Raw genomic sequence first — 15,362 nt, forward strand, 5'->3', positions numbered from 1 at the left:
CTGTTCAGCCGTGGATGCGAGCAGATGGCTTGCAAGCAGCTGAGTTACCTTTTGTCAGTCAAGCTATTTTAAATGTAGCAGGTGTACGTTCCTTTTGCATTGCCAATGCCAGGAAAAGTGGTTTGAGTTCTTGCAACCTGAAGGTGGCTTGTGTTAACACATAGCTTTCCATAACTGCAGTGGTCTAGAAGCAAGTATTTGGGAAACTCAGCATGCCAGCGAGCAGCGCTAAAGCACAGAGGCAGGGTAAGCAGTGTTGTGCTTGCTTGGTCATGTCGTGGGACTGCGCTTAGAAGGTCTTTCGATAGCATTGTAACTCGCGCTTAACAGTGCAAGAGGCAATAAAGCTATTTCTGTAGCTGAACAGCTCATCTAATTCAGTTTATCCAAAGAAAGCTTGGAAATTAAAACTTAAATGATAGAAGTTCCTTGCCAGTGTCAACTACTGCGGATTGTAAGCTGTAGATGGAAGGAGCCTAGACAAATAGCAAATTGTTCTAGAGGATTGTAAGAAGGTAGTATTTTATCACTTGAATTTGTATTAGTTTACTTTTTCCCTTTCCAGGAGATCTGGGCAGAAGCTATTTTACATCAGTTGAATTACCCTTTGGACAAAAGACTGGATTATGCTTAGGCCTTAGAGGCTACAAGGTTTAAACAACTTCTTTTTCTTGGGTGGAAAGTGTTTGTTTATAACTGTTGTTAAACTCTCTGACAATATTCAGTCTTAACTTCCATTTTGATTCATTTTTGGATTGCCTTCATCAGTTCTTCTGTCCTTGGTCTCCCAGTCTAAGTAGTGTAGACACTTGCTTGTTTTCACACAATATTTCAAATCAGTACTGGTTTATTTTATTTTATTTTTTAAGTGCTAGGTACTAGTAAAAAAGCACTCCTCTCAACCAAGCAAAACTCAGAGCATCGTAACTTTTTCAGAAGTAACTGTTAATTAACTCAAGCCATGCTCTCAAGGTCACGTGAAGTCTGCTTCAGAGCTGGGGATGCGACATGGCTCTCTAGCTCACTGGCAAGCACCTTAACTATCTTCCTTAAAGTCAAATGTCCAGGCTTACGAATTACATACGCAGGTGTTTTGTCTTCCAGATACACTTGTATACAAGCAATTGCTGTGTGGGCAAGATAGGTCCTTTGCATCTTGGAAAAAAGAGTTAAGCAAAGTTCACTGTCCAGGTCTGTGCAGAATGAAAGGCAAAGGTGAATGAGAATTTGAGGAAAAGAGAAGGAGCTGGAGCAAAAAGCAGAGAGAAAGCAAACATGCCTCTGTGGTTTTGCATCTTATCGAACTGTCTAAATAATTATGATACCTGGCTATAGCCCATTGTACATGCTATTGGTAAAATAACCGTCGGAGGTGCATTAGAACCCACAACGATAGCTCTTGTAACACAGATTATGGAGTATACGATTGGTAGTAGGGTTTGGGGATTCCTGCGAGTGTGAAGGTTTTCAGGAGTGTTTTAAATTGATGTTGACTGACAAGAACCTTCAGAAAGTAGTGAAAACCTTAAAACTTAAAGCCATGGTCCACGTTGGTTGCCTAAGCCAGCACATCAGCCTTTCTCCCTAGCATCGCTAAACTGAGAGCAGGGGCGGCTCACGGAGCATCGGGCAGCGTGCTAGAGACAGCTATGTTCTCAAAGCCTTCAAGTAACATCTGAACTTGTCTGGAAATTGCCATATCGTTATGTTTTGTCGCTTTAAAGAAAAATTGTATTTTAGCACAGTGTATGATATAAATTGCTTTGCTTATAAGATTTTTAAAAAGGGGTTGGAAATAATGTTTTGGAGTGTTTTCTTTGGTGTTTTTAGAATACTATCTTTGACTGCAAGCCATACAGTCTTATGAACCTGATCAGGTTTGAGCTTAGATTAATGCCATTGTACAAGTAATCAATTTAAAATATAAAACATACATTAATATTATGCTTAATCTTTGAAACAAAATAAGCCCTTTGGATTTTTGGTAAAGAGTTGAAAGCCTGACAAATTATGTGTATGTTTATTAAAATACTTCCCAAGCATCCTGTAGCATTCTACATAGGCTATTTCTAAAAGTAATTATTACAGGTAATAGCTCTGTGTACGGTATTATATTGAATTATACAAGGTGAAGTAAGTGTGTGCTAACCCTTAATGTTTTTAATGCTGTTTGTTGCTGCTTAATGTATTAATAGAGTATTATTATTAGGCACGAATAAAAGTGGCTTGGAATGTTTGAATATATCATTGTTAATAAAATGTGCTGGGATTTTTGGTGTGTGTGTGTATATATATATATATATATATATACACGTGTATGACTATATAATTATATGCAAATATAACTATATAAAATATAGCTATTTATAAAATAAAGGCAGAGCCCCATGTTTTGTTTTTTAATCTTTACAGGGTACTCTTGTGTATGTTCAAGCTGCAGAACCTGTGACTGTTCCAGTAAAGAACTATTTTCCCACAAGAGAACAACAACTTTTGACACTACAGTCTACAAGTGAATTTGATGTCCTCGTTATAGGCGGAGGAGCAACAGGATGCGGTTGTGCTTTAGATGCAGTCACTAGAGGTGAGGCTTGAAAATAAATTGCATTTTTATTCTTGGATTACATGGTTTGTTAAAGTTGATCAGACTGGCTTTTCAAAGCTACTTGAGAATGGAGAACGTTTACCCTGAATGCCTGGCTGTGTGACTTCTTTCTTTGGATCTGAGAAGCTAAAATGAGCTTGAAGGAAAGTGGATTTATGTTTTGTTGTTTCAGCATGGTCTTTATTGTCTGGGTACTTGTACACAGTTGTTGACGTTAACAGAAGCTCTTCTGCTGGCTGCTCTTGGGTGGGCTTTTTGCTAATTCTCCGCTGCTTCTTCCTCAGTGGGTTTATCTGTACCATGTTCTACTTGTGTGGGAGAGTGTCTGCTGCAAAGATGACGGGCTCGCCTGGCACTTCCAGCAAGGTTTTTGTTGGTTTTGAGTGGCTGGGCTCAGCGTGCGTTCTGGATGAGGCACGGTGCCTCTCGAGCTCGTATTTCTTACATGAGACGTCTACAACTTCTGTGGATGCTTTTTAGCTGCTTGTTATAGTGCAGGTTTGGAGAAGTCCCTTTCGATTTTTAGTGAAATGTGTTAGTACCATTCAGCCTGAACGTACTCCAGTGAATCTGTGCCCCAGCTTCTGCTCTCTTTTGGGGGATTGGCAGCGTGACTGTGGCTGAAGGAGCTACCGGATGCAGCAGAATTGCTTGCTGGCTGCATGCATAGTCTTCGCTTACGGAAAGCCCAAGGTAAAACGAGTCCAAGCTGACGCTTTTTACCTGACCCAGTGAGAGGGTGAGGATGCATCTGCTGGCATGGTTGGGCCTAGCAGCCGCCCAGCAGGGCAGCTCACCCAGCTGCGGGAAGAGCCCTGCTCGGGCGGTGAGGAAGCGGGACGCGGGCGCCTCGCCACAGCCTCGGCGTTGGCCAGCCCGGTCCCATCAAATTCGACACGCTTCGCAAAGACGGCGAGCTATTCTATGAGCTTAATGGAAAAAAGAGCCCCAGCTAGAGAGGTGAGGCTGCACGAGTGTCGCATCTGAGGGAAAGGCTGTAGCGTCCACTCCTGTTCTGTTAGAATGCCACGTTCCCCCAGAATATCATGCAGTTATCCAAAATACTGCGTAAAGATAGCTGAGAAAAGCTCGCCTTGGAATATGTTCTCTCTGGTGTTGTTTACAGTAGAATCAGCCAAAGAGAGAGAAAACCAACCTTCATTAGATCTTGTGCTTGTAAACTTTCTTCTGTTTTTAGAATAAAAATGAAAAAACCTGCCTTTGTTATATTGTGGGGAAAAAATGTATTTGTAAAACATATAGAAATTATTACAGGTAACTCGTATTTCTCCTTTTTCTATATATTCTGATTGTATCAGTAGATTTCTGAAGTGTGAAATATTCACAGGCATTTGGTTAATGAATTGTGTATTGTTGCCGCTCATTCATGGAATTTGCTCTTTTATTTTTGCTTCACTTAACAACAAATTTTGCTTTTCATGTGTTTGATACGTTTTCACCAAATTATTCCTGATTGTATCCATTAATCTTCAGTCACATTTGACAAAAATAAATTACTCTGGTCTCTGAAAGTTACCAGTAATAATTAGATAGTTTTTTTTTTTTTTTTTTTTTTTTTTTTTTTTTTTTTAAAGGACATGAAAGCTTTGGAAGACCAATAGATAATCAAATGTGCGTTCAGCAAGCAATAATACTAAGGGCCCCTCAATATGTTGCGTGACACAAGGCGAGAGAAAGGCCCAAGGGATAACTCCTAGCACAGATAACTCTCTCCTCCTTGGGCGCGCATACTCACGTTGCTGCTGTTAACTTCAGTAGCAACGTCGCAGGATTTCATTCATTTTTTTGCCTTGCCTGCCTAACTTTAGAAAGCTGCCGGTGCTGGAGGGGATCTGTTACGCTAGTTTTTGTAACGCGGGTTGTCCTTCTGCGTACGCTTTATGTGACTGACTGCAGGACGGCCGTGGCATTGCGCGGTGGCGCTTACCGCGTTTGGCGTTGCTCGCGCTCGTTGCCCTAGGCCGGTGGCGGTTGTGTTACGGGTACGTGCCCGGCGGCGTGGCCGGGCTTGCTGCCTCCGTCCGATCGCGGAAAGGCATCCGTTCGTGCAACCCCTCCCTTCGTCTAACCCGCGTCGCGTAGCAAGGCAGCCGTCTCTTCCATAAAGACGGTGCAGCTCTTTCCTCGTAGGAGGGATAACTCTGGTCAGAGTGACCGAAATGCTGGGTTTTATGGTGCCTTTGCACGAGGCACTGCTCCCTCATCCCCTGAAAGCTCCTCCCCACCCGTCGGTGTTGCTGGGAACGAAACCCGTGCAAACAGCCACGCCGGCCTCTTTGCGGGCGCTCGTTAGCGCGAGCACCGTAGCGCCGCGCGTCCGTTATGCGGCTGTCGCGCCGCGGAAGCCTGCGGGCGCTCGCGAGCCGTGTGCTCGCCCCCGGCGTGGGCTAGCAAAACCCTCGGTGCACCGAGTACGTGCGTGCGCAGTCCTCGGGCACGTCTCCTAACTGATGTTTCGTGTGCGTATAGATGCCCTTTGCCCGCGTAAGGAGGATGTCTGCGTGTCATAGGAGAGCTGTAGCATGTGCGTAGTACGGTGTACATCAAGATTATTCGCTCTGCTACCACTGCTAGAGAGCACTAAAAAAACCTAAACCTAAGTTGTAAAAATAATTTCATCCCTACAGCAGAGTCTTACGTACAAGTGGGCATCATGTCTTCTGTAATTATGTTGGGTCCAAATGTAAAGAAAAACTAAGTGATTGAAATGACTTCCGAAGGACTGCAAAACCAGGAAAATCTGATTGTTACTAACAACCGCAGAAGCTGAGATTCAGCGGTTTCTGTTGATGTTTGTTGCATGTTGTTGATGCATTGATATTTGTTTAATTTTACTGGTAAAATGAATGTGTGACAAGTTCATATTTGGACAAAAATAAAGTAATGAACGACAAGAGTAATGTTAGAAGCATTTATTCCCTACTTCCCAGTAAAATCGGAGGGAGTTGCCTTATCTTTGAAAATTTGAACTATAATTCTTAACTGTAGGTTTAAAGCCAGTATAGAATTTGGTTTTGGAGTAGGTAGATTGCTTGTGATCAGATACTGAGTATGTGCTTAATCCTGAAAGATCGGTCTGGATTGGATTCAGTCCGGCTCTCAAACTCTGAGCGTTCCTGCTTAATCTTGTGCTTGGTACATTTGTGGGTGTGGGTGGCTTTTTTTTTTTTTTTTTGGCTGGGCATTCTGTTACATTTTCATAATTTTCTGTGTTACTCCTTAAGTAGCTTTCTTGTGACACGTTAACAATTTCTGTATTCTTATTTTGCCAAATAAATAAAATTGCACTGGAGGTTTGTTTGTGTTTCGGATGGAGGTTTTTCTTTCGGATAAATTTTTAGGGAGCAAAGTAGTACCTGTGCCTGGATTCCCAAAGATATCGTGGGGATGGTTTTAGACAGTTTGTCAGAATTTTGTGAGCTCTCCTGTGAGCTGCAAGCACACCTATGGCTGGTTCTCCATCGGCGTTGGGCTCCTCCTCTGTGAACTGTAAGAAGACGAAGATGGCAGCTGTCTACCTCTCTGGTGTGCTTAACTGCTGATGTGATAGACTTAGAGGACTTTGCAGCAAGGAGTTAAAAGTGTTCATAAAAATATTCTGTTTCTGCCGTGAATGCAAGCTATAATTTGCTTGAGGGAGCATGGCCCCTATAATGTACCGTAATGCCTTTCTATTGTGAAATTTCCAGGTTTTAATGTGCTGCTGTTTAAGTTCTGTTTTGACTTTTCCCTTAGGAAGAGGCTAAAATTTTTCATTACAATATAGACAGTGCACTGCACTTTGAATACAAATTTATCCATGTTCCGAGTAATTTTTCTTGTGATTGTCTCTACCCTAGAGAAGTGTCTTTAATGAATTACATACAAATTGTGTAATTTAAGAAATTAATTTGGTTTTCTGGTAACACAGGACTAAAAACAGCCCTTCTAGAAAGAGATGATTTCTCATCAGGGACCAGCAGCAGGAGTACTAAACTGATCCACGGTGGAGTGAGGTATCTTCAGAAGGCCATCATGAAGTTGGATTTTGAGCAGGTAATTGTTTATGCTGGTTGTTAAGCAAAAATTGCTAGTAGACACTTTTCTCCTTTCCAAATTATATCCACGTTCTTTTTTTTTTTTTAAATACTTGACTATTGTATTCCAGAACCACTGTGTATGGAAAATATTTTCCCCAGAGGAGTTTTCTATAACATGGAAAATCAGTGCTGCTGCTTCTTGCTAAAGTTGCTAGTAGTCAATCTAATTGCTACACCATGTGGACAGTGAATGTTGTTGGGAGGGAGGGCAGAAATAGGGGTGACTTCAGAATAAAAAGAACTTCTTACCAGTTATTTGACAGAAGCCTGGGGGAGGTAGTGCCTGTGTTGTTTATTTCAAATGCAGAAAGCAAATATAGTAAATGAATAATTATATATTAATGTTTTCATGTATTTTTGTTAGTGTTGCTTTGGTCTGGTAGAAGCATGATACTCTGTTTTGAGAAATCAGCTTGCTTCCTCATTGAGACATCTCTAATTTAAAACATTAATGCTGATAATACTGTAAAGGAAATAGTGATTTCTCAGGGAAAAAAATCAAAAATACAATTATTCAGCTATAGAGATCAGCATCCATTTTTTTTCTTAAACAACTTTGTATTATTGCTTCTGTTTTTGCAGCTCAACGTTAGTAGGGAACCTAATTGTGAGAATTAGAAGAGAAGCAGTATCTTGGGATGAATTCTAAACTTTTTATGAGCCTTATGTCCATAATGAAGAGTAACACCATGTATTGGGCTTCATGTTCAAATGAAAAAATAATTTTACTGACCTGGCATGACACCAAAATGACTAGAGAAGCTAATTTACTTTAGAGATTTTCTTGGTAACTTTTGAATTTTTGAGCAAAACTCATTGTGTTGTCTAAAGAATAGTAAAAATTATGTAAGATATTTGTCTTGAGCAGATTTTTTTTGTTAAATGTTGCACATTGTGACAAAACTGAATAACTTGGAATTCATATGTACACTCTTATTTTTCAGTACAAGATGGTGAAAGAAGCACTTCACGAGCGTGCGAATTTGCTTGAAATTGCTCCTCATTTATCAGCTCCTTTGCCTATCATGCTGCCTGTTTACAAGTAAGCTCTGCTATAATACCTCTCCATTAGCATTGCTTTTGACAAGCAAGCTATTTCCCTGGAGGAGTTTCTAGATGTCTCTTTCCGAGCATGTTTTTAAACCTGTCACAAGCTTTGTCCTCCAGGAGGTGAGAATTTGTTGCCGTATTGCAGAAACGTGAAGTTCTCTTATGGCACCAACCTACTAGCACCGCTGTCCAGTAGCTCTTCCTGGACTTCAGCTTCTGTCGATGGAGTTCTGCCATTATGATGGATGGGGAGGGGAGCAGGTGTTGAGCTGGCATGAATTTTCATTCCCGAGAATATTATTCCCTGTTTTTTCTTGTACATCCTTCTAGTCTTGAGCACATGCTATCACAGTGCTCTTCACAACGTACCCTTTTAGTCCTTGCAGCCAGCAGCGTCTCCTGAGTCACTGTGCAGTAATTCAGTGCATTTGCCTTCCCCAGTACATGCTGTTTTTCTACTGAGAGGACAATTATCTTGCATCCCTTAAGAGAAAGGGAGAAGAAATAATTTCTTCAAATGGAGTGATTTGGGTTAGATTTTAGATCTGTAAGGATGGTTATTTACTAGAACAGGCCACTTACAGCAGTGGGCTTTTGTTGAATGTCATTAGTGTATGGCCTTACTGCTGCCGTAATAGAGGGAGCTTGAATAGCTGGTCATGTAGGTCAGCAGTGGACCATGTTTATTTGATCCTGTTTGTGCAGGAGACGGTCAAGACATGCATTTGAGGAACCTTTTTAGCTCTAGCCCTTACAGTCTGGTGGTTCTTCCTTCAGAAAATAGCTTTAATTCTTTGTATTGCACTGAAGTACAAAACCCCAGTTTCTGATCCTAATTCTAGGATAACTAAAGCCTTGAATCTGCTGTACTTATTGCTGTGAGTAGACCCACTGAAAACAGTAGACAACAGTACATGACATTATGCATATTTATACATTCATGGTATCACAATATAATGCATGATAGTACAAAAGTAAAACTAATGTAATACAACCTGCTGTGTTAATTAACACTTAATCTTGTAATATATAATGTGTTATGTGGTGTGTATGTGTGCATGTGTGTGTGGGGGGGGGGGTTGTTTTTTTTTTTTAATTTTTTTTTATTCATTCCACCTTGCTAGCCTTTTCTTTTCTTTTTCTGGCAGATGGTGGCAGTTGCCATACTACTGGGCAGGAATAAAACTCTATGACCTTGTGGCAGGAAATCAGTGTCTGAAAAGCAGTTATGTCCTTAGCAAGTCAAGAGCCTTGGAGTACTTTCCAATGCTACGCAAAGACAAACTTGTTGGCGCTATTGTCTACTATGATGGTATGTTCCATTTCAGTGCTTCATTATTATATTGTGCTGTATTTCAAGAAAAACACAAGTGTGTAACTATAGATTATGCTCATGGAATCTAGAAAGGGAGAAAAACAGCCTGAAGGATTCAACTTGCATCTTCATTTGTATCTGCCAAATTAATGCTTATTCTGCTCGCTAAGGTAACTTACTGAATGCAGAAAAGAACATACCGTTTTCTTGGCTAGTAAGTATAGTGATATGTGAAAGCAGTCTAATGTTCTGATGACTGTCCACAACTTTCCAGTTTATATTAAGTGTTTCTGAGCCTAGAGCAGCTCTTTCTGTGCAAATACTACACGCATGTGGTACTTGATGCTTCAGTTTGTTCTGTTTATAGAAGTTAAATATTCGGTTTCTACCGTGAGGATAATACAAATGATTCCTAATCAGTTAATAACAAAATGTTGTTAGGTTTCTGAATCTTGTGTTTACTTCAGACTTAACTTACCTTTTTTTAATAAAGCCAGTGCCCTTACTGTAAAGCATACTTTATAGCACACTTTTTGCAAGTGATTGGATTGAACACTTCTCAGACTGAACACTTTCTCCAAGGTGTTGTATGTGAAGAGAGTATGATCATACTGGTAATGTTAAATGGTTTGCTGTAGCACTCTTACTCTGAAAAGAGTTTCAAACCTGTCCAGATGACTTGGCTTCCAGCTGTGATAACTGATTTTTACACTGGGTTGGGTCAGACCTGGAATGATTTCCCCGCGCACCCCTTTTTTGTGTATCTCCCTCTACTCCCAGTAGGATTGGTCACTCTGAAGAGAGAGCTTTCATTGTAATTATAATCAAATAACAGAAAGCACTCATAGCAATATCTGCTACAACCTTTATATTTAAAGGGTTCTAAATTCCTGAGGGGAAAAATGTCTCCAGCTCAAAGTTGTTACACATTTAATCTATTGCATGGGATTCAGTTTTAGGTATATTTATGTGTGTAACAGTTGCACAAAATCAGTGCCCATGTTAGAGGGAGAAAGCAGAGATACTTTCTGAAAGTTTTTTGATGTTTGCTTGAAAAAGAATGATGACTTGTAATAGAACTTAAGTCACTGCAATTGTCCAGAACAGCAATTTCCATGTTCGGAAGTGCTCATGTATGCGTGTTTGGGAGTGTCACTCTTGCTCGTGATACAAGAGCTGATAAGTTTTCTGTTCTGTTTGAATCCATAAAGTAAGTCTAGTGGTAAGTCCCTGGCATAGCTGCATAGCAACAGGTGCCACAGTGGATCTTCCAGGCAGAGAATTCCTTAAACCTAATTTTGTTCCTTCAAATTCTACAGATAGACAAGGCAGTTTGAAGACAAAATTGGACAATGATTAGTTGGCTTCCTTGACAAATGACTACCTGGACATTTTGCTAATCCAAAATATTAGTGTCTGATGCACAGATATCTTGAATTTTATCCAAACTGCTATATCTCAATACCTTCCAAAATCATGAGTTGCATCCCTAAACTGTCAGAATTAATTGTATACTTAATTTTCTATAAACTGAACAGAGTTTCCATTTAAAAAAAGTGTATTTAACAATACTGAATTTTGTACAAATTTTAAATGCTGGAAAGCTCACTGCTCTGGTTGGAGCACCGGTGTATGCTGTCATAACTGTTTTCTTGGTGCACTTGATTATGTCTGCATATCCAACAGATAAAATTCAGACTTGTATGCTGTTTCACAGTGTGTTTAATTGGATTGTTTCCCCCCATCTCCAGTCCTCTTCCGTTTCACTTCCCAGAGAGAAAGTTTTTTGGTAAAACTTTCCTGACAATGGGGCCAGCTTGGTAATTTCAAAATATCAAATGTGTGGGGGACAGTAGGGCAAAAAAGCCATAGATTCCTTGCAGGCTCGGAGGAGCGCTCCAAAGAATAAATAGCTTAAATACTGATTTACTTCAGGAGTGCACAGTTCTAGTTAGCTTTTACATTTTTGACCTTTGGCAGCCAGAAAGGTCTTCACACAAAATTGATTATAAAGGTAGTTCTTTTCCCTTTTTAGAACTACATTTACACTATTCATCAGCTTATCAATAGGTGCTTTTGTACAGGAAAGAAGTAGAGAGGGACTCTTGAAACACGCTGGGCTCAGATAGTACTTATGAGGCATCTGGTGAAAGTACAACACATCGATAATGGCAAGTTGCCTGGAATGAAGCCCAATATAAAATTTGTGTGTGTGTGTGTGTGTGTATACACATATATACACACACACGCACATGTATGTGTAGGTTCTTATATGGAAATAGTGTGAAGTTTAAAGGAAGGACTTAACTTTTACTGATCTCTGGTGAGCACATCTTCTCTATTGTCTTGTTTTTAATGAAATAGGAGGCTGTTTAGAAGCAAAATTTGATATGGGATTGTGGTACTTTGAGACTGTGCCAAACTGAAGTGAAAACTTTGTATGTTGTAACAAGAGCTGCTGCAAACTGCATACCTAAAAGCAATTCAGCTTTTTTTTTTTTTTTTTCATTATCAGCCATTCCTTCCCTTAGACAGCTTCAAGGCATTCCAGGAGTAAATAAGAAGAACCAGGTGGTTAACTGTAATTATAAATAGAACGCTCTTTTGAGAAGTATAATCTGTTGAAGTTTTGTTCTGATTAAATAGACGATTTAGATACATCACAGCTATTTACTATTCCAACATTCTAAAGATATGCGTTTAGAAGATAAAGTTAGTCTATAAGTTCCTTGGACCAAAAATGCTTTTAAGCCATGTTGCAATAAATCTAAAGATTCAACACCAAGATAAAAGTGTAGTCTTTTAGTGGAAAACATCTGTGCAGTGATACAATGCAAAATTCTGTGAATGACAGGTCTCTCTGGTTTTGTTTCCTTCCCAAGCAATAGGAAACAAACCCACAGTTTACATATTATAAATGCAAGAGGATAAAATTAATAAAAAGACATCTGAAATGTGCAAAATAGTGAAGGGCAGTTTAATGAAGACTGAGGGTTGTATAATCACTCTGTTTATTCCTTTAAGTTTCATTAAAAACAGGTAGCTGGTAGAGACTCTAATAATGTCCTTTCAGTGGAACAGCTGCAATGCAAACCCACCTCTAGTTAGGCTTTTGAGACTCTAATTTGGCAGGAGATCTCAAAAACAAATTTTAAGTTTTGCTGCTAGTGAACCTGCTTTTTTAGGCTAATATATCTGGTCTTGCTTTGCTTTCCTTAAAGGACTCTGGATCACTAGAGTTAAGTTATCCACACTTTTATGCAATTTAAGGAAATGTGGTTTTGCAGTTTAAAAAAACAAACCCCTCAAACTGCCAAAAAACAAAAAAAACCCAACCGCGCCCCCCCCCCCCAAACCCTCAATCGCCTTTTAACATTGGAAGAATAAAGTTTTTCCTGAAGGACTGAGGTATCAAATTTGTGAGCTCATAATATATATTTGAGTGCTTTGAGGTTAAATCTAGACCAAAGTAAAAATTTTCTGACTGAAATGTTAGATCAGTGCCTGACACACCACATTCCAGCATGACATTTTGCCTGTAGTAACGGGCACCATAACATTTCTTGGTGGCTCAACCTGTTGTCCGTGGCATAGATGGGGCACGCTGCATTGTAACACACTAATTGGTTTATCTTAATCAATTCTTCTGTTCTGTCCACAGTAGACTGGTTTTTAAAGTCATAATGTGTCAGCAAGCACACTTTAGATCTTGTAAATCATTATACTTGTATTCTTAGCCATATACTTTACCCTAAATCTGGAGGAATGGAGGACAAAAGGGAAATGGAGTTGAACTTGGAAAGTGGGAAAGGGAAGTTAAGATTGATCAACACCCCTTTTAGTTCTTTCACCAGAACTAAAGCGAAAGAGTAGAGCATTAAGTAACGGCAAAACAACATTTAAATCTTAAAATGTCATATCTCTTCCTTCTGTCCTTCCCTGTCTTCCCTAAATAATAAATAAATTGGCTTTTTAAAAATTGAGCGTCTTAACTGGTTCTACATACATAATTAAATGTAGTTTTATCTTTTTCCTTTCCTTTCTCTATTCCCGTCTCTGTCATACTTTCTTTGTATGTGCAGTACTTAATAGTTGCTATTAGCAGCATCTCACTGTTTGGCATGTTGATTATTGCCACTAAAGGGAAGAATTTAATATACTGATTATGTAGGTTACTTTCTTATTTGATAAAACCACCTGTCCAGTTGTTTACTTACAGGTGGCAATATTCTTTTGCAAAGGAAAGATCAGAAATGCTCTTTCTTGTTTTATTTTGTAATTGTTGATCAAACTAGTGGTTTGTCAAATAATCCATTATTCATGAATATGTTCTATTCTGAAATGTTGCTCTGGTTGTCTTAATTACGTTTTAAAAATTGTTTACACAGGCAAAAAAAAAAAAAAGATGGTACATTATAAATGTTGGAAGTACCAGCAACAGCAAATCACAGACTTCACCAGAGGCTATTCTTGCTCTGTCTCAGCATCAGGAAACTAAAGCATATGTTGGATGTTAGCCTGGGTGTACACAATGTGTCCTATTTATTCAAGGTTTCCTTTGAAGCCACAACTTACAAGTTTGTTTCTTAGGGGTACATGTCAGACTTCATTTAGCATTTGTTGGTATTAGGATACTCCTGAATAGCAAAAAGGCAACATTTGGGGGGAAGAATGTGGCTGCTATCTGAGCAGCGATCTGTCAGTTCCATTTATGTAGCTCAAGGAAAATTGGAAAAGAGGCACTACGGAGAAGCTAACGCTAGGATCTCACAGTCATGCACAGAATTATTTTAAAGCATTTTAAATGAAGAATTAATCTCCATATAAATTGTACATAACTCATTATGTTAAGAACTAGGAAAAACACTAAAGCAAAAATCCAACTGACCAGAATATTACAGTTAAAAGTGTTTAGAAATGCTTGCTAATTGTAAATGGCAGAATTCTTTTTAAGATGCATTATTTTGTATCTTTGGGTTCTTGTAGACTTCTTTCTTTACACATTTTGCCTTGAAAGATGAGTCTTGGGTGTATAAGGAAAATCTGTGTTCTTGAGTCAGTCATGAATTCAAAATTTTAGGGTTTTGTTGATCCTGCTGTTTATTGAATTTGCTGTTTATTTTATGAAAACATAAATGAGCATACACTACTTTTGTGACTGTGTTGCAAGTCACTGTTTTGGCAAATCATGTTTGATTGGTTAACATCTTGTTCCACAAATTTCCAGTATGCTTGCTGGGATATAAGTAATTGTACTTTTTATAACTTTGCATTCTCAGTATTCTTATATGTATTCTGTCCTGAAATATTTTAATATGGAGCTTATTTAAAGGTGGAAAAGAGAACCTTTCAGAGGATTTAGCTTTCCTTGTTTACAGCAAACCCCATGAGAAATCCTTCCCAGGCGCACATGCACATACACACAGAGACACACACAAAAAAAATCAATGTAAAAAGAGTAAAGCATTCATTAAGCTGTCAAAAATGGAATAAATGCTTTTTTTTATTTAGGCTCTTGTAGCTATTTTTCCTAGAATTTGAGTGTGTCCTGAATTATGAAATATTATAGCTTTATAATTCATATTTGACAAATTAATATTTTGAGAATGTTGGGAGCTGTAATAGGGGTATTACCCTATTATAGATGCAGACAACTGTATGAGTTTTTTCTTCCCTGGATATAAAAACTCTTTGACAGTTTGTCACTGAAAAGATTTTTCTATAGGTGGAATACATTGCTAACCATATTTCTTGATATTTCAAAATTGAAACTAGATGGATTAGAGAAGCCTTGCAGGCACACTGACTGTAGGTATGGAATGGAAAAGACTATGTATATCCTCCATATCCAGTGCTTTCAAATACATTTTTCCCATGTTACATATAATAGAGTTGTATGTAAAGTCGCGAAGAAAATCAGTAGCCTGCTAGAAGAAGGCTTATAAAGGTATTATTGGCTGCCTCTAGTGGAATACATGTAAAATGAAATGCCAGTCTTGCTTTGAGTGAACCTGTGGAAATAATATTTTTCTTTTCGGAGGTTAGTATAAATACTAGTGGGGAAGACAGGAAAAACATAATCTGTTATAAAAGGTGCTTCTGAATTCCCTGATAAAATCTGTTGGGTCTCTGTTTACTTGTAAAGCTTTTCAGTGCAAAGTCATTTGTATCATATAGCGCTTTATTCATCAAAGAGCTTTTTTTTATCAGTTTCAAAAGGGATAAAATCAATAGCTTAAAATGACTTGCATCTTTAACCCAGTTTTCGCCCTGTCAAAGGGTACCACTACAG

At 38.8% G+C, this 15,362-nt stretch overlaps 1 protein-coding gene across 2 annotated transcripts in view; it reads left to right on the forward strand.

Moving 5' to 3' along the window:
• GPD2 (glycerol-3-phosphate dehydrogenase 2) overlaps positions 1-15,362 on the forward strand; it is a 79,716-nt gene that overhangs the window by 20,375 nt on the left and 43,979 nt on the right. For both annotated transcript variants that reach the window (XM_067299461.1, XM_067299460.1), the window contains exons 3-6: positions 2,413-2,584; positions 6,537-6,661; positions 7,650-7,747; positions 8,904-9,067. In XM_067299461.1, coding sequence (XP_067155562.1) covers positions 2,413-2,584; positions 6,537-6,661; positions 7,650-7,747; positions 8,904-9,067 — 559 coding nt within the window. The remainder of the gene's footprint in view (positions 1-2,412; positions 2,585-6,536; positions 6,662-7,649; positions 7,748-8,903; positions 9,068-15,362) is intronic.

This window comes from Apteryx mantelli, chromosome 6, assembly GCF_036417845.1.
Source record: "Apteryx mantelli isolate bAptMan1 chromosome 6, bAptMan1.hap1, whole genome shotgun sequence".
In the NCBI taxonomy this organism is placed as follows: Eukaryota; Metazoa; Chordata; class Aves; order Apterygiformes; family Apterygidae; genus Apteryx; species Apteryx mantelli.